The sequence below is a fragment of the Bombus pyrosoma genome, linkage group LG14 (assembly GCF_014825855.1).
Source record: "Bombus pyrosoma isolate SC7728 linkage group LG14, ASM1482585v1, whole genome shotgun sequence".
In the NCBI taxonomy this organism is placed as follows: domain Eukaryota; kingdom Metazoa; phylum Arthropoda; class Insecta; order Hymenoptera; family Apidae; genus Bombus; species Bombus pyrosoma.
This window is the reverse complement of record NC_057783.1, coordinates 7,056,750-7,076,012: the sequence shown is the minus strand read 5'-3', so window position 1 is coordinate 7,076,012 and position 19,263 is coordinate 7,056,750. Positions and strand designations below refer to the sequence as shown.

Genomic DNA, 19,263 nt, shown 5'->3' with positions numbered 1-19,263 from the left:
GGTGGTTCTTGAACTATAACCAGAGGCAGTGAAAGTGGTAGGGGAGAGGGCTCACCTGCGAGTGAGTCTGATGGTACCACTGCAGAAGATGGTACATCTAATACATCTTCACATGCTTCTTCATTTAAAGTTTGTAATGCACCACATATCATCTGTTCTTCTAAAGTTACCTGAAAAATTTAATTACTTGTTTCGCTATTTGATGTTTTAGTATTAAACTTATAATAGTTATTCATGTGTTTTATAAAGGAATTAATATGAAATGTTAAATACGATTTCGCTTACCTGGAACTAAAACCGAGCACGATTGTAATGAGAACAATACTTAATTAATTGATTAATTAATTGTTAGAATAAACATACTTCTATGATTTTATTCATATAGAGTAAAGAAGCTTACTTGTTTCTCCATAATAGATTGTTTAGTTTGATCTCGCCTAGGACCGTCGGTTCTCGATGTTCCCTTGTCTTTTTCTACATGTGTTGGCACACGTATCGAAGTATTTTGTAAAGCATGATCTTAAATAATAAGAGAATTTTTATATACATTTGATATTTTATACTTTTATAATATATTACTATTTATATAAATAATCAGCATACGTACCTCCTCCTTTTCGTTGAATTTGTTCCGATCCTACGGTGAATCGAACACTTCGTGAACCTTCTTCTTGTGTGCTAAATGATGAAACTTCTAATTCTCTAAGCGACACAATCACCATACGAAACAATTCCCAATCTCCAAAAGCCATTTTAAGAACCTACAAATAAAGAATTATTATTGACTGCAATAATACCTGTCAGTTAAAATCATGGAAGTAAAGCTTACCTTTTTCAACTCCTGTAAATCACAATGCAATAAAACTCTACCATTAATGTTATTCTCTTTAATAACTTGTTTGTACTGTGGTGCTTGATTAGGATTTATACTGTCGATCCTATCAATAAGGTCGCAAATTCCATTTACTGTTAAAGATGATAGTCTTATCTCCAAAATCTCGGACTAAGAAAAAGAAAATTATATAACAATGTTGTAATAATAATAGTCATAGTACCATTTTAATATCATGTTATATGTATATATACCGGTAATATTGTAGTTGCAGAGAGTGGTTTAACCGCCGGTTCCACGGGAAGTACTTGCCACGATGGAGTCTGCCAATCGAATGTTGGCTGCATACACGGTTGTACCCATGATGTTGATGGTACCGGTACATGTCCTTGTAGACTTGGTGTTTTAACAACTTTCACGGCTCGATTTGATAAACCACTTTTATTTGCACTCCATGATTCATGTGCATTACTAGGTAAAGTCCAAGGACTATACTGTTTATGTGGACCAAGTAGTCCTGATTCTTCTTCCATACTCTGTTGCTCCTCTTTTATTTTTTTCTTAATATAAGGATCGAGATTTATTGTGAATGGTAAGAATATTTTCATATCGCTAACAAGTAAACTCGAACGATGGAACGTCAGGAAAATATCTAGTTTCCGTTCATCTCTATCCATTTCTAACAGAGGTTGAACTTCTTTAAGTACTGGTATTTGGGGTCGTATCCTAATGATTTGAAAAGAAACATTAAATACAAATCGGCTATGAAAATGTTACAAAGCATTTATTCGAAAAGACATACTTATCATAAAGACTTTTCAACGACATGGAATCATCTAAACTATCTTCATACATATCGTAATGAAGAATCAACCAAGACGTCCTAAATGGCCATTGTTCAGTAATATTGATCCAACTAGCTAAATGATACCAGTTGAAATCAATTTGGAATGCTTTTAATAATCTTCCTAAAAAGAGGCATATAATATATTAGAAACAAGCAGGACACATAGAAATAAATCCCTCAAAGATTAGTTGTTTTTATTACCAGTGACATAAACAACATTCATTAATCTTCTCATACTACGAGGATTCACATCACTAAAGTAATCGTCAGTGAGAAGCATTTTATTGAGATCTTGTGCACCGCCCAATCGATTTAAATTGCTACCGATGCTACTTGCGATTGACTCGCTTAATCGTAATTTTCTACTGCCTTTTCTGCTTTGCGGTTTCAACTTTTCATTGCTGTTCATTATAGCAGACTCCGTGCTAAGTCTTCTGTTAGAAACAGAGTGATGCATTGTACTAGTCGCGGTGTAATTTACACTTTCCTCGGCTTCGGTCCACGTAGTTTTTCTACTATGTTGGGCAGTTTGTTGAGCTACTTTTACCTTTCGCAAACCACTGTTTTGCAAATAAAATGGAAGATGCACCATATTACGTAAGTAATCGTGTCCTCCTATATTAGACTCTGTGAATAATCTTCTACTATTGACTTCCACTGCCTGAATGTAAGATACAAAGTTTTATATCATGTAAAAGACTACACATATCGTGTTCCATGAAAAGATAATGAAACATTTTGACATACCTTGGCAATAATATGTGGATCGATCGCTAATATAACAACAAATGGATAACCGTTATCACTGAATAATGCTTGTATAGCATCTAAAACTAACAACACTTTATCTTGTTCACAACTATCCAGACCATCCACAATTATTACTAATCTGCTTTGTTGTGCCATAAAACTATCTAGGCATTTAACCTGTTTTATTTTTTACAAAAATTTTGTTAAGTACAAAGAACAGTTTAATGAAAATACATTATTCAATTATTCAATTAATATGTAATATACCATCTCGGTCATTAAACTGACTTCGCTTCTTAGCGTCTGTATAAAACCTTCGCTTTTTAAAGTCTCTAACTTAGAAATGCTGCGTTGTAGGTGCCGTCTTTGAGAGAAAACAAGTGCTTGCAACGTTCGACTCCATGTATATAAGTTTGCTATTACGCTAACAGCTAGTATTAAGGCAACGGTTATCATAATAATGTGTGATGTAACTCTTTCTATTGTTGGCCTGTAATATTAAAAATCGAAAGAAATAATTAATTATAACAATTTTGATTTTATAGTTTTTCTGAGAAATTGTATACTAACTCGTTGCTAGAAATATCGATGAGATAGACCGTAAGTACGGAGATACCAACGAGTAAACTGCAAAAGCAGAATTCAAATATAACTATATATGGTAAACAACAAAGATGTCTCCATTTCCATGTTGTCGTTGATTTATCTGGTTTTGGTCTGAATGCTCTGTAGAGTCGCGTGGATAAAGAACCAAACTCATTCTCAATGGAATCGTAAAGCGATCCTACCATCTGTACTACTGCGTTCTCTCCGGCAGCAGTTGTGCCGACTCGGGTCTGGTCAGTAAAATAGAACTTTATGGGTTGAACAGTGATATCATCGTGAACTCGACCACCAGGAGGATGACAAAAAATTACTTGTAAAAGCAGTTTCAATGAATTTAATTTTGTAGTCAAAGCTACCGTAAAATTGTATGGCCAGTACCAATCATATCTACAATTTAAATATTTCATAATTAAATACTATGAAAATACATAAAGTAAATACTTTCAATCTTGCAATCTTACCTTTTGTTAGCATACCAGACAAGTATCAAAAAAGTGTACGTAAAAAATATAAGACTTATACCACATGCAAGCCCAACAATCCATGATTGGAGGGCAAGACCTATTGTAATACCCACTAACAAAGATACATGAGTTACTACTACGAATAATAAGAAAGAAAATTGGAATACTGGGTCCATCCATTGGCGAGCAAAATTTTTCATTTCCTCTGAAAAAATTATTACCAGTATATGAATATTTTATGGAATTTTTAATTTAGTTGTTGCATTTATAAACCATTGCAAATATTACCTCTTAATTTATTTAACAAAAATGATTTTCCTGAACCCCACTTCGCGTAAAGGCCAACAGTTATAGGCGTTGAAAGAGATGGTTCACTGAGGATATCCGCTAACGCACTACTGTACAAGTCGTAACCGAGCATATTTTCATTATCTTCATTGGTATTAAGACGCCCTAAAATGAACATTCAGTTATATTCAGTTGATAGAAAAAAAAAAGAAAGAAAGAAAAGAGGAACTATATTATGCACTATTGGCTTTATTTAATCTTATTGATTAATGACTTACGTGCACCAAATATTTGTCCAAGAATGGTCTTTGGATGATTGATGTCGATATTATAAGGAGTCTCTCCTTGTCTATTTGGACGGTACAGTAGTTGACTATTTTTTGGATTTCTCAATAGTATCTCAACGATGGCTTTCGATCTAGCTCGCATAGCTATATGTAGTACAGTATCACCTTTTTTATCGGTGGCTGATACTTTAGCTTTTTTGTCTAGCAATATCTGCACGATTTCAGCGTTTCGCGATCGAACTGCCCGTAATAATGGAGTATCACCATCTTTTGTTGCAATTTCTAAATCTGGGTTTGCATTTAATAACAGCTTCAATATTGAAATATTGCCTTTTTCGACTGCTATGTAGGTTGCAGTTTTCTTATCCTAAAATATTTATAAAATTTGAATGGTTGTCCTGAGATATTGATTAAAATACATCGCCAAAAATAATGGAGTCATTTTGGACACAAAAATAAACGAAAAGTATTTTACACTTAAAGGTAAGTAATTTTATTTGTGTAAAAATTAAATACATAAAGTAATATATGATTGATATTTGTACCTTGCCGGCAATGTCGACATCAGCATACTTTTTTAAAAGAGATTCAACCACTCCTCTATGACCGCCTTTCACAGCATGAATTAAATTTGTATCACCAGCCCTATCTTGAATGTTCACATAAGCACCAGCATTCAAAAGAGCATTTGCTATTTCATGATGCCCTTCTCGGCAAGCTATTGCCAGAGCTGTGCAGCCATCTTTATCTAACGCGTTCACGTTTGGTTTATGTTCTAAAAGAAGTAGCACCACCTCCAAGTGATTCCCAAGAGTGGCCACTAGAAGAGCTGTCCACGAGTACTGCAGTACAAAGTTTTATTAATTATCTGAAAATTTCATTGAGAGAGGGGGAGAGAGAAAGACACGGAGAGATTACTTTAGAGATGTAAAACAACCACAAGTTCATAACTGATCTGTAATCTTTTTTTTGCAAGTGCATAAAAATTTGTAGTCTAGTTATCATTTATATAAAACTAAAGTCTTACCATGCCAGCAGTATCGACATTAGCACCAGCTTTTAGAAGAGTATCTACAATTTCTACGTGGCCTTTACGCGACGCCCACACCAACGCTGTAGTACCATACTAAAAATTGAAAAAAATGCATTAACACAGACTTCTCCGACAATATAAGTCGCAGTATGGATTTTTCTGTCTCTAGTTAATACATCGTACATGAACTTAAAAGATGGTAAATATAGATTACCTTGTCACCGACATTGACTTTAGCACCATGAGCAATAAGATCCTTAACAATATCGGGGTAACCCCTGCCTGCGGCCCATAACAACGAAGATATGTGAAAATTTCCATGTGCATTGACGTCAGCTTCTCGTCCTAGTAGCATCATCACCGTCGGCGACCTACCCTTATACGTCGCCCACATAAGTGCAGTCCACCCTCCCTAAAAATAGATTATTCCCTCTTCTTACTATTTGTCAGATTTCTTTATGATTATTAAATATTTTATCCGTAACGAAATGAATTTAGAGAAACTTTAAAATATGAAATTAGAATATATAAATATAATTAATGGCAGAAAAATGTTGTAAAGCGTGAAAATAAAATAGAGTGTAGGAAATTAATAGATGAATAAGAAAGGGATCCGTGCACTTAAAGTACTAGAAAGGAATATCTCCAAAGGGAAAATCTTAAAAAGAAATAAATTTTTCAATTTACAAAAGTTTGAGTCGTTTAATGCAAAAGTGGTGTAAGCCAAAAAAGTTGATTACTGGATAAGGACAAAAAAATTCACTTACTCTGCTATCCACCGAAAAACTAATGAAGATTTACACAACTTCTGCACAAAACAGAATAGAGGTTTTGCTTTCGAGATATGCTATTCAACCTAATAGACAAAGGATTGATTTACCCCACTTTTACATTAAACGACTTATTTAGAATAAATTTCTTTTATCTTCCAAAGATCTAAAAGAAACATTTAGTTTCTAAAAATATAAAATAAATATTTTAATTTCTAAAAATTTTAAATAAACTTTGTTCGCTATCTTTAGCTCGCTAGATATTGAGAAATTGCCCTCACTTTATAACTAATAAAAATATATTAAAGAATTAGAGACCTTACCATGTCTCTGTGTTCCAAATCGGCGCCATGTTCGAGTAATTCAACGCACACATCTGTGTGTCCTTCCTTGGCCGCACACAATAACGCCGTCCAATTGTCCTGAAAAATTAAATTGTTTATACAATAGGCAGGAAAAAGATATATATAAAATTCAACAGATCATATGACACATAATACTAACTGCGTCCTCTGCATTAACATCTGCTCCATGATTGATAAGCTCTCGTACAAAGTGTATCTTCCCCCTAGTTGCTGCAAGGATGAGGGCTGTACTACCATTCTATTGTAAGAACAACGAAATCAACTATTTAGTATCTGATTATAGACAAAGCCAAATCTATTAAAAAATTATTAAAAATCTTTCAAAATTAGCATAATTAAAGGAAGAGTTAAATCATTCAAAGGGATGAAAAGCATGGTATTAAGAAAGTTTCGACCAAGATTACTTTTAAAGAGATCTTAATCTTCACAGAAATATGGAAAAACAAATTCAGAACAGAGTCGAACTATTCAAACACGCGCATAAAACAACACAAAAGGAATTTTCCTTGAGGTTTCAAGATCATTTGTGTTTTCTTCAATTCTCATAAATTCGTGGAAAAATAATTCAAGACAGAGTTAAACTGTCTAGACACATGGATAAAATAACGTAAGACAAATTTTCCTCCCGACGATTTTTCCTTCAAATTTCAATCATTTTTAAAAATGGAATTGTATATTTATAAAGAATGACGATTTCAAAGGAGATATCTTTAATTTATAAACATTTTAAATATAATATTTCCGACAGAGGGGGGGGGAGGGTACGTTTCTCCATGAAATAAAAGCTGATGGAATTAAAAAATATCTTAATCCAAATGGAAGTGGTTATTTTAATAATGTTACCTCGTCTCGGTCATCGATCAGTACTCGTTTGTTTTCGAGGAAGCTTTGAAGACCAGCGAGATTATCGTCTGTGATATAGCTGGCGAGAGATCGGTAGCAGAGTGATACCATCGAGTCAGTCCGATGCAAGGTCTGTGAAAAAAGTATCAACTCGTTAAAAATGAGCAAACGATTATTTGAGACTGAACTGCCACGTTTTTATTCGCCAATAGAAAGCCTCAGAGCGTAGCGAATTAATTGCTGCATAAGTAGTAAGTGAGGAAACAGTCGGCGGAAATCGATACTTGGATAACTTGCGTGTGACATTTAAATTTAATATATAATATATTTACTGCCTTTCTACTTCTTCTAAAAATATAGAAAATTAAATACTTGATATTTAAATGTTATATCTACTCTATTCCTTAAATTTAATATTAATTCTCAATCAATAATGTTGATTTATAGATGCTCACAAAAATTTCAAGTTTAAAATATTTAAATTAATTTTCAATAAATCAATGTTAAATATTCTGATCCAAACTGTTGTCACAAAAATATACCGTGTCTTACGAATTTCGTAATTATACTAATTTGTCTCTAAACTGCGCAATATACGGAACAATTAACACTTGACACGAGATCAAATGCTAAATACGTAATAGTTTACACGACACAGTTAACGTGGTTTTTTAAGAAGTAAATAGAAGTAATGGTTCGACCAAATCAATTACCAGAGTAAAGATTTACCAAGAACATCTCTTTGAAGCCCCAAGTAGAAATAATACAATCTAGTATTTTAGATATTATAATTTAGTATTTTTAACATAAATAGCTTTAGCATATTTGTATACCAAATTATATAACATGTATATTCAAACTCCCTAATTTTTCGGTCTTTCTATGCCAAGAAAGAAAATCACACAAATTGAGAAGTTTTTAGGTCAATTAGGGCTACTTTTATTTAGAGCAGGAATCGTGGAAAATGTTTCCGTTGTCCTATTGGAGAAAACATGCGGTTGTAAATAATTTTCACGATTCATGGGTGCGGCAGGTATACGCAGAGCTTGTACATATTTCAGAGGAGCACAATGGAATATGGGTCAGCGATAACGAATGAATCAGAATCGGCGGAAATTGAAACGCAAGTAGAAAGGATAAGATACAAATGGAACCACGAACGTCGATACACAATAGTATTAGATTGTCCGAAAAGTTTCTTTGGTTTTATAAGGAAATAATAGACGCACAATGTTTTTTGTTTCATATTAGTTTATTGAATTATGCACGAATATAATAATAGAAATATAACGAGATGGATCATACCTAATTCAATAAAATAATATAAAACAGAAATTGTTGTTCATCTATTATCATCTTATAAAACGAAAGAAACTTTTCGGACAACCTAATATTAGACGACAATCATGTAAAATCTCAAATCTTTGCTACAGGATAGAAATAAAATTTCAATAAAAATATCTTAAAAATATCCTGATACATATACCTATTCATTTAGGTTTATTTATATATTTTATGTTAAATATTTATCTAGCAATAATATTTTCAAAAATTGAAGCGCACAAATTGTATTTTTGCAGAAAATTAGCATCTTCTGCGTGCGAAAAACATAGTAGATACATACATCAAACCTGGAGCTTGTTTGCAAGGCTGTTAATCGCGCTGTTAATACGCCATGGAAACGAATTAACACTTCAAGCCTTGATACGATTAATAATATTATCAGCGAGGATTTGCTATCGAAAATAGATTCGAAGTAATTATTTTTTCGCAACAGTCGAATGTTAATAGTCGTGAAATGGTGGTGAAAAGAAAATTTGTATAACAACACCTTAAAAGCCGGGACCTTAAAAAAATTTTTTAACTTTTTTAAGATAGTAAAAATAATAAGTTGTTAATGCGGCTTTGATAAGATACGTACATATACATTTCCATTCACACATAAGTTTGATCAATCCATGCGAATCACCTTGATTGTTGGAACGCAGACCAGTATTGGATCCATCTACCCTGATAAAACACCGTGACTCGTGTTTTACATCATGTTCTCAATGTTAATTCCGTTTACTCACGGACGAATGCGATATCGTTATGAATACGTACCGGCGAGATCGATTTTAACCGAGTTCAATGAAATCCTATTATACAACTTACGTTTTATAACTTGCGTGCTATTCAATCTATCGCATCATTAAACAACAACAAAAAAAAAATTAAAAATAAAGGAACGTCACCTCCGAAATATTTACTCTTTTACTGTCCAAAAGCTTGAGAAGTTTGAGATCTTGGTTAATATATTAGTTCTACAATACAGTAGAATTACATTTATGTGAATTTGTCGGAGGACAAATGTTATTTTTCGTTCACATAATAGAAGTTTACGTTCGGATAAGTAAATTTAACCAGCAGAAATTCAGTTAATCGAGTACTAATTAAAATTTCGCTGCAATAAATGAAGTTCTATCGTAGTTGCTATCTAAATCTTTATAGTAGTTTAGACCTTGACTTGCGTTTTATCTGAATTGGCTATAATAAATTAAACGAGCAAGGATAATACATTCAACGAAACCTTGTAAATATATACAGTACAAAAGTGTGGAATTACTGCTCCACTTGTGCCTATATTGAATCACCTATTGATTTTATAATTAATCTAAAATTAATCCTACAAATATGAATAGTAATGATCTTTACTTTGATGAAATTTTTAACCAAAGAACTTCTCAAGTAGATACGAAGATTTCAAAATTGTAATCTTTCTTTAAATTCTTAATTTCTATGACATACGTAGTGAAGCTTGTGGCAAGCATAAATTACAAAATTTTCAAACGAATGCTGTTGAACTGGTTAAATGTAACGAGAACGTTTGAAAAGCTTCGATAAAATAAAACATAAACCGTAATCACGCGATAATCATTAATTATCATTTCATCAAAGACGTTACAAGAAATTTATGTTCATTACTGTGCCAAAAGTTTGAAATGAGCGATACAGCGACGAGTAATAGAATTAACGAGATTACAAGCCATTCAAAGATATCAAACACTACTACCAGGAACGATGATTAATGACCATTGACCGCGACATTATTAAAGTATCCTTCCTTGAAATTTTACGATCTAACATGAACACCAGTGCCACTGGAATATTTTATTCCTGTTCAATTATTTTATTTCAACGAATGCTTTAGATAATCTGTAGCCAACGATTAAATATTTCTTCTGAATTTAATTAAAAAGAAGTGTCAAAAAAGAAAAACAGAATAATTGTCAACAAAAGAAATATAAGAAACGTCTAAATCCAAAATATTAAAAGAGACGACTGACTCGATCAAGCACGATATTCCGTTAAATCTTTTACATTAAATATTTATAAAAAAAACATCCAAGTATCTGTCCTTGATATCTTCATTCACCGTAAAAGACGTAGAACATATAATTCGATAAGGATATACACAAATAGCAGAGACACAGCAAATACGATCAATGTAAACCCTCTTTCAGACATTGTTCAACAACGAATTATTCATCCTAATATCTGCTCTTAAAGCATTCGTGTTACATTTCTATTCCCATCATTACTTTAAAATCATTAAAAAAACTTTCTCAAAATAAAATTAGACGCCAAAATCAGATTAAACTCACACGCAGTAATAAGCGTAAATGTTAAAACAATAAGACGATCCTGAGAAAGCTTGTGACTATTGTAATTCCTCTTTCAAACATCACTTAACGACGAATCCATCCTGGCATCTCCTTTTCAACTTTCGTGTCGTATTTCCATTTGTGTCATTGCTTGAAAATCGTTAAAAACCTTTCCTCCTTTTAAACAAACTAGATTTTCAGATAAGGTGGATTAATGTCATACACAGTAGTAAGCGTAAATGTTAAAACGCCAAGAAAGTGCTGAAACAGCTTCTTATTAATGAAAGCGGTTCCTCTTGCTTGATAAAAACATTCAAAAAGTAAAACGAGCTGATCTAATCTTGAAAAAGTCTACGATCACACAGCTTCTTATTAATGGAAGCGGTTCTTCTTGCCTAGTAAAAACACTCGAAAAGAAAATCAGAATAAAACGGCGATCTAAGACAGCGACTAACCGTTTGCGAGTGTCTGCGAATTCCAAAGTTGAATTTCCGGCCAGGTTCACCATCGGTGGCTGGCGCGGTGAACGTGAATGTGGGTACATGAAAATACGGGAACACGTGGTGATGATGATGGTGATGATGATGATGATGCGAATGATGGTTCGGATCCTCCTCTTCACCTTCTTCCTCGCCTGAAATTGGTTGCGACGCAGGTATATGAAGTCGAAGGAATGGTAGCTTCATCTTCAACCCGGTTACTCCGCTTCTTTCTGGTATCTGCTCACTGATAGACGAAATGTTCGACAGTTCGTTTCCATTCGACGTGGGCAACAAACAGTTTGGAACACCTGGATAAGCGCTGGCCAAGCTGGGAGCTAAACTCGAACAAATCGCAGCATTCGCTATGCTGGACCTTCTAATAGGATTAACGCTAGTTCCTGATAAAACATTTTGATAGTTGGCAGTTTCTGGTTTTTCTCCCGAATCTAGATCTATGTTCATAGCAGGCAATGTCAATCTTCTTTGCGTACTCCTCTGATTGCCTTCTTCTTCTGAATTTTTACAATTTACATCATTTTTCGAAGTCTTGATGGAGTCTTGTCGAGTTTGAAGAGGATCTTCTAACATTTTGGATGGAAAGGTGTTTTCCAGACTGGAGGAATTATTGGAAAACGCGGACATGACTTTGTAATGACGTCTGATTAGAAGAGGAGAGACAGAGACTGCCGAGGGAGGAACTTTAATGGATTCGATATTTGGACGAGTAAGAATCTGCGAGGTTTCCTGGATTTCTGCAGCTGTCGTCGATTGTGCTCTTTCTCTTTGTTGATCGAGTAATCGTAAATTTTGTAATGTTACGTCTGTAGGATCTTGAAGACTCCTCTTGCGTTGCATGGAAGTATTTAAACCGGAAGATTTGTAGGTTTCGTACGAAGAAAGGGATCTATGGCGTTTAAGCTCTGAAGGATTCGATGTTTCGAAAGGAAGAAAACTCGAGGTCGAGCCGCGTTCCAATTTCTTTGTTAAATCTACATTCTCGTAGGAACTTTCGTTGATGATATACTTGAACTTCGAGCAGAGAACGCCGAAGTTTTGGTCCGGACTGATCGATCGTGGCGAGCTTCCGGAAGCGGAGATTTCATAATTTTCATTAGGAACTTCGCTGGAAGCAACCGAAAATCGTGTTTCACTTTCCAAATTATCGCTTTGCGTCTTTTCAATCTTCCCGCAATTTTGCGAATCATCCGACAAATTTTCATCGTTTGCGAATTTATCGATCCTCTTCTTCTGGCTAATCGATCCTCTCGAACCAATTTCTTGGGAAGGTCCACTGTCTGATCCATCAGAATCTTTCGAAGTTTTGAACTCGAAGACTTGTAGCTCTCTTCCCTGTTCGTTCAAAGTTCTATCGACAAATTTCTCTAACAAAATTTGTTGTTGGCCGACCGATCCTTTTGAAGATCGTCTCTTTGAGTCACCTGAATTTTTCGACGACTTAGATTCGAAACTTTGTGCTTTCTTTTCCTGCTCGTTCCAAGTTCTTTCTACAAATTCTTCTGATAAAATTTCATTGGCTGTTTGGTCGTTTGTAAACGAACGTTCTTCTCTGTTGATTGGAAGATCTTGCGCTTGTGATTCTTGCGACGCAACCACTATACCAGAATCCGCTTCAATTGTAATGGAGAATCTTCTATCAGTTTCTCTAACTGCATCTTCCGCTTCTTTGTTCTCTTCGTCCCCTTCTTGCTCGATGCTAATTCGAAAATGATGTGTCGCGATCTTGACACGATCGTCTTTGGCCTTCCGCATTGCATTCTTTCCTCAACGTGCTTCGACGATACTCCAAGATAAAGCTTACTATGGATAAATACGTGAAAAATTTACGAGATTCCTTTCTTTCTTTTCGAAAACAAAGACTGTGGCTGTTTGAGATATTGATATTTTTAAGCATTTGGCCATTTGTTCAAATATTGGTATGATGTCTTTGACCTATAATTCTTCTTTTATCGAATCGCGTTGATAAGAGAAAGTGTGAATATTTTTAAAAATATTGGAGTGTCGTGTGGATAGAAATTATCACGATTGCAGCGTGCTCGATAATAAAGATACGAAGTAAAAATAAAAATAAGAGAACAATAGAAACAAACACTTCGGACGGAAAGTCGTTGGGAGATTTTGATTTTGAAAAATACTAAATAATTGATGTCCTACGATCTAAGAACTTTTGTTTCGTATGTGACGTTGCTGATATCGCTGCAAGACAGTTATTAGAGATATGTATTCTGGGAATAAGAATTCTAACGATTTATATTATCGAGATGAGTCGTAAATTTTTATAAGATCCTACTTTATGAAATTATTTCGTTGAACTGACGAAGTATCATAAAATCGGCCGAGAAATAAGGTCGTAAAATGAGTCGCTGTTTCAAGGACAATGAAGGAAAGTGTAATCCGATCAAGTATTCTACATTTTATCAATCTCTACAATTCTATCAAAATCTATAATCTACCATATTATATTATAAAAGACGAACCCTACAGAAATCAATATACGATGAAATATCCTCAATTTTAAATTATGAAAGTTAGATTCTGTAGAATCCAAAGCACAATAAAGCAGCTTCCGTTCCATCCACGTTAAATCATAAAGGACACATCTTATAACATCACAAAAATACAATAAAACATGCTGCATCTCATCGATATCAACGAATGATAATATAAAATCCTACAGAATTCACGGTGCAATAAAATATACTCAATCTCATTAACTTTGGTAAAACCCTACGGTATCCAAAATGAAAGGAATTACATATCTTGCATTTCACCAACTACAATTCAGATTCTAGAAAATTCAAAACAGACTAGATTAGAACAGAAATAGAACGAATTATCTTCCATTTCATCAATTGCAACTTAAATTTTACATAATTCTAAATAAAATGGAGAAGGAAGAATTCATAAACTATTCTCAGAATAGTTAGAATTCGACAACTATTCTCCACTCGATCCACTTAAAACCATATTCAATACCGTAAAAAACCGACCCGCGACAAGTTAGCGAGCCTGAGCATCCTTTCCAAATTTTTCGTAGTCATCCCTTTCTTCCTGTCTCTTCTTCTTCTTCACCTCGTCCAGCACCAAGAGCTCTCGGAACCAATGACAAACGCGTTTATCTCTCTCTTTATGTATAAGTATATCTAATGCACGCGGATCTAGCCAGATCTAGCGGAACGCGTGCGATCTGCGACGCCAGCAGATCGTTTAAGACCATCGTCTGGCAAATCGTGCGACATTTATATATCCGACGTGGGATCTTTAAAGTCGTGTACACAGTCGTGCGAGATCGTGTGTAACATCGTGTGCTCTCTCCACAGTTGTGTTTCATTGAAATCGTTATTCTTACTATTTGCTCTCGAAAAAGCATGAATAAAATCCGAGCCATTTGAAGCAAAACCGAGTTTTGCTGATTTTTATGTTCCCAAGGGGTCTCACGAATTTCTATAGTTCGCGCGTCACGATCTCGCAAATATTTGAGCCGTTTATTTGAACCAAATTAACATCGTGGAACAAAAAGTAAAGAAAATTGATAAAATTATATCAATCGAGATGCTTCAGTACTAAAATTTTCGAAATGTAAAGATAATCCACTTTGACCTGTGAATGGCTCGTTTATTAGATATTATCGCGAAACGAAGCAAGGAGGAACTCATAATTGGAGAAGAACATCCAGGAGGAACGATCGCCAAGTCTGTTGGAAGAGTAGTATGACGCATGATCGTTAGGTTGAGGACACAAGACATCACTATGACGTAACTGGTAAGTTGATTTAGTGGCTTACGACTTACGACTGATCGTCGTAAATTTCAATTGATTATGTTACGATAAACGGAAGGTTGATGTTTAAACTGATAACGAAGATCTTGGTTCCTAATGAGAAGATTTTGTCTTTGGCGCTTTCTGATTAATATTTGGTGCAATCTAGGGTAATATTAAATTAGCTTCTAAGTTAATATTTACATATTGGTTGATATTGGTTAGAGTTGTTAACAATTGAAGAGTTGTGTATGTTCACGGTCATCGAGATTAATCCTATTTAGACATCATAGAAAGAAGATTGTCTGTAAATTTCATAGCTAGCTAAATTTTATAGATTATGATCTTCAAAAGATCCAATAGACTTCCAATAAATGTTTTGTCTGATCCTACAAATTTTTAATCGACTTGCAATACGTTAGAAATATACAGGAACCGATCGAATAATCTGTAAAAGATCTGTAAAAGAAAGTCGAAAATGTAGAATCAAATTTTTTCACAAGACGCTTTATTTCAGAGAAAATTAAATTTGGAAACTTATCACACGCGCGTACTAGGCCGATTCTTAACTAAACATGTTTAAACTCTATTTTCTTGGAAATAAAGCTTTAAACGGAAAGATTTTATTCTACATTTTCAACTTCTTTTTGCATATAGAATAATCTCTTACCGATTATTTAGTTCTGCCCAGTCCAGAATCAGTGATGATTAAGTACACTTGAAAAAATTTTCAAACTCCATTTTCTCGATAACTAAGTCGAGAATAAAAAAATTTTATTTTATATTTTTTTCTTATTCATCCACAAGGAATCACATCGTGTCCGCTTTTACATGTAATTCGATCGGACCCTGTATATATATAAAACCAATTATTGTGTATATAAAATCTACATAATTATAGAAATTATCGTATTTTTGGGAGAAAAAGAATAAGTTGGCAATTGATAGATAATTCATCATAAGAGAATTTTTTAATTCTTGAACGCATAGTGTCGTCATTTAATAGCATGGTATTTGTATTTGCATAGAACACGTGTTGTACGGTTTGTTCAAATGTAGTTATACTATCAAGGTACATATTGAGTATCGGTGTAAACGAATAAATGATGTGCCACAAATAAATTATTTTCTTATTTTATTATTTTCCGAAATGTCTTATTGCTGCGTATTATATCTTCTTTTATATTTAGAATATGTTATCGCTTTGTAGTGTTTTAAAAATGGTACTAAACGACCAGCAAGCTAAGCTGTTTATTGTACTTTCGCGATAAATTAGTCTGAGACTTGTTTATACAACGTATGTTACAATCTTTTCTCAAATAAAAAGATACACAGAAAATCATTAGGTAGATTTTTGAGCTGCTTTTCTATAATTTTGCGCTATGTGAATCGACAACTTCAAAACTTTTTACTGTATTTGGAGAAATTATAGAAATATACGTTAACGCATTAAGAATTGTGAATCTCACAATGAAAAAAGGAAAAAAGAATAGGAAGAAGAAAACGGAAACCGGATTTAATGATAAACGTTGAAATAAAATTTTCAAATAGATTTTATAATAGATAACAAAAATTTAAAAAGCAGATTAAACATGTTACACAACAAGTAATTAGGAGACAACTTCTTCTTAAATTCTTAGTGCTATCCTGTTACAACGCAATTATAATAATGTAAATCTTCAAAGAATTTATATTGTAAACAAAAAAATTAATTATTTTATATTTTATTAATAAACGAATGCCTTTGGATGAAAGAACGAATCAGAAATAAAATGCACATAAAATACATATGAGAATTAAAAGGCGGATCAATGCAACAAATTAAACAATATGGATCTCCGTGTGCAATTTATTACTTCGCGATAAGGTATAGCCTTGCGCGCTTAAATAATGACGATGCACTGTTAACAATGCATAAATTCGACAAACAATCTTTTATTCGTTTGTATTTCGCGATAGGTGCAGCAACTGCCTTTTTTTCTAATGTATGCCGACTATGTAAGTTTCGAAAAAAGATGATTAGAAATTAAAATCGGTTAATTTTTAGATCGCTAATAATTATATTTCCACAGACTTCTAACTAGAAAATTATTTTTACTCGATAGAGCTAGGCGAGAAGACTGCGCGTCCTTGCGCTACTCGCGGCACTTGGGCCAATTAAAGCATTCAAGAGACTAATCAATTGTGTACCGACAAGTCGTTTGCAGGGGCTTATAAAAAGAAGCGGAGAAAACGAGCTACGATCGTTTCGTCGACGATCTTCTTCCTTGAACATGGTATGACAGCAGAGACATTTTATTAATTCATTCTTAATATATGGAAGAATTTTGAAAAATATTTTTAAATGGCTACATTCGACTAGATGATTAGATGATCGATTTCTAGAATTCAGGTCTTCCATACGTTTTGTTTTTTGTTTATTCTTTTGATAAATAAGATTATAAATATATAAATTCTTGCTATGAAGAGCTTAAGAGTATATAAATGTTATGGTCATTAAAGTTTGATTGGTCGGATTTTACTGTTTAGATCTCGTACATGATATGTCTTGTGTTCCATATTCTTTTGAAGAATACAATTATAAATGAATTGATTGCTATGAAAGGTTCGAGTATATTATACAAATTTTGACTAACCTCTTTTAGGAGAAAAAGAAGAAAAATATGAAAACCGACGATGGAATAATAATACGATTGAAATACGTATTATAATATAATGGATAGCAGAGTGAGAAGTAGTGTCAGACAGTAGTTAGTCAGACAGTGCCGGTCTACATTCTACTTAATACCACTAATTACTTGTATTAAAACCTCCACGCAATTACGTAATACTTAATGATAATTGGAGTTTTAATTAAGATAAAAGAATGTCTATAAGTACATTGAAATTATATATTACTAAATATACTACTATATCTATTAAATTCTTTGATTTATATAACTTTCAGATAATCCACACAAAGTTAAAGTAATTTAGTTAAAGAAAAAAGTGACTATTATCATCTATTTTAATAAAGATACGATCGATTTGATGTATACATATCTAGTAGCAGATGTCATAGATAAATTATTTATTCGCGTTTCTTCTAATCGATTGTGAATCGATCAGAAGAACTCTAGAAGTTACGAAGAACTAAAATATTCGAACGTCATCGACTGGTGAGCCATGAGAATAAATACTTGGTTGCATTTGTCGGAATAACAGAACATACAGCTGCAAGCATTTAGACACGAGAATATACGTAAACCTCAAACTACTTTAATCCTCATTATTCGTTTATCTATCCATTATGTAATCAGTTATATTAGGTTTATTTTACAAACTACTAACAATTCGTGAAAATTTGTATAGCTGCAATTTAATACAACTTCGATATCCTGTAATTAGTTGTTCTAAATTCATCGACAAATATATCATGTTTATTGAAGCGACCAAATGCGATCCAAAGCGTAAGGAAAACATATCTTTAAAGACTCTGTTGCATATATCATTTATCTTTCGAGTCACGTTGAAAAATGTTGGCACGATAACCAGGCAAACGGACAAATCGACAAAATACTTTCATTTAATTCGATCTAACCCACCTGTGGGTTTCTCACAGTTATGAAGCAAGCATAATATTCAACCTATAAAGTGGATATAAATAAAGGACATAAGATACGATATTTATCTCTTAAAATTTTGGCAGAGATCGCAGACAATCTTCGAAATCTTCTTGGTTAGAATTGATTGAAATTTTCCTGTTAAATATCAGCAAAAGTTGGCCAGAAATGAATTTTAGACCTCAATTTCTAATTGATAAATTATTAATGCAATTGCCAGCCAATATCTAGCATTTTATATTTCATTAAATATAAAACACAATTCGATCATTTTTTATTTCATCTTTACAAAATATTCTTGTCCCTGCTGCAAAAATGTGAATTTGTATAAACGACCGCATTGTTTCCTCCTTAAATATAAATTTCCTAAAATACTCGATCTTGGAAATATAAGTTTTTCAAAATATTTAGTTCTCAAAATGTAAATTAAATTATTTGACAAAAAAATCATTAATGTGTTGTAGTAAAATAATAAGTTTACGCTGTGTTGTAAAATTTCGCAAATTTTCCTACGAATATTTAGAATAATATCAAATAGAAAAATTTCAATATAAATATACTGCGCTTGTTAATATTTTTCAAAGAACACATCTTGCAACTAAAAATTTTTATTACAATTGCGTTATTGATATAGTACATGTATTATAATATAGGAAGAACGGTCTTTCCTTTG

General features: G+C 33.2%; 2 protein-coding genes across 18 annotated transcripts in view; one reads left to right on the top strand and one right to left on the bottom strand.

Moving 5' to 3' along the window:
- The window catches only part of LOC122574840 (kinase D-interacting substrate of 220 kDa), a 45,392-nt gene that overhangs the window by 3,794 nt on the left and 22,335 nt on the right, over window positions 1-19,263 (bottom strand). For 3 of the 11 annotated variants that reach the window (XM_043742934.1, XM_043742931.1, XM_043742929.1), the window contains 20 exons: window positions 7,086-7,217; window positions 6,382-6,480; window positions 6,201-6,299; window positions 5,322-5,519; window positions 5,102-5,200; window positions 4,620-4,916; window positions 4,066-4,441; window positions 3,788-3,952; window positions 3,497-3,704; window positions 3,000-3,422; window positions 2,697-2,919; window positions 2,427-2,606; window positions 1,881-2,340; window positions 1,635-1,800; window positions 1,087-1,558; window positions 830-1,003; window positions 608-761; window positions 401-519; window positions 286-291; window positions 56-170 (listed from right to left, as the gene is read on the bottom strand). In XM_043742934.1, coding sequence (XP_043598869.1) covers window positions 56-170; window positions 286-291; window positions 401-519; window positions 608-761; window positions 830-1,003; window positions 1,087-1,558; window positions 1,635-1,800; window positions 1,881-2,340; window positions 2,427-2,606; window positions 2,697-2,919; window positions 3,000-3,422; window positions 3,497-3,704; window positions 3,788-3,952; window positions 4,066-4,441; window positions 4,620-4,916; window positions 5,102-5,200; window positions 5,322-5,519; window positions 6,201-6,299; window positions 6,382-6,480; window positions 7,086-7,196 — 4,144 coding nt within the window. In that variant the 5' untranslated portion in view covers window positions 7,197-7,217. Of the gene's footprint in view, window positions 1-55; window positions 171-285; window positions 292-400; window positions 520-607; window positions 762-829; window positions 1,004-1,086; window positions 1,559-1,634; window positions 1,801-1,880; window positions 2,341-2,426; window positions 2,607-2,696; window positions 2,920-2,999; window positions 3,423-3,496; window positions 3,705-3,787; window positions 3,953-4,065; window positions 4,442-4,619; window positions 4,917-5,101; window positions 5,201-5,321; window positions 5,520-6,200; window positions 6,300-6,381; window positions 6,481-7,085; window positions 7,218-9,054; window positions 11,130-11,184; window positions 14,018-14,205; window positions 14,415-19,263 lie in introns of those variants that run through there. The other 8 variants (XM_043742926.1, XM_043742928.1, XM_043742927.1 and 5 more) reach the window with 7 other exon arrangements.
- The window catches only part of LOC122574847 (tRNA (guanine-N(7)-)-methyltransferase), a 29,926-nt gene continuing 25,515 nt past the window's right edge, over window positions 14,853-19,263 (top strand). For 4 of the 7 annotated variants that reach the window (XR_006319209.1, XR_006319207.1, XM_043742957.1 and 1 more), the window contains exons 1-2: window positions 14,853-14,991; window positions 17,094-17,264. The gene's annotated coding sequence lies outside the window, so the exon portion shown is untranslated. Of the gene's footprint in view, window positions 14,992-17,093; window positions 17,265-17,633; window positions 18,147-19,263 lie in introns of all 7 variants that reach the window. The other 3 variants (XM_043742954.1, XR_006319208.1, XM_043742955.1) reach the window with 3 other exon arrangements.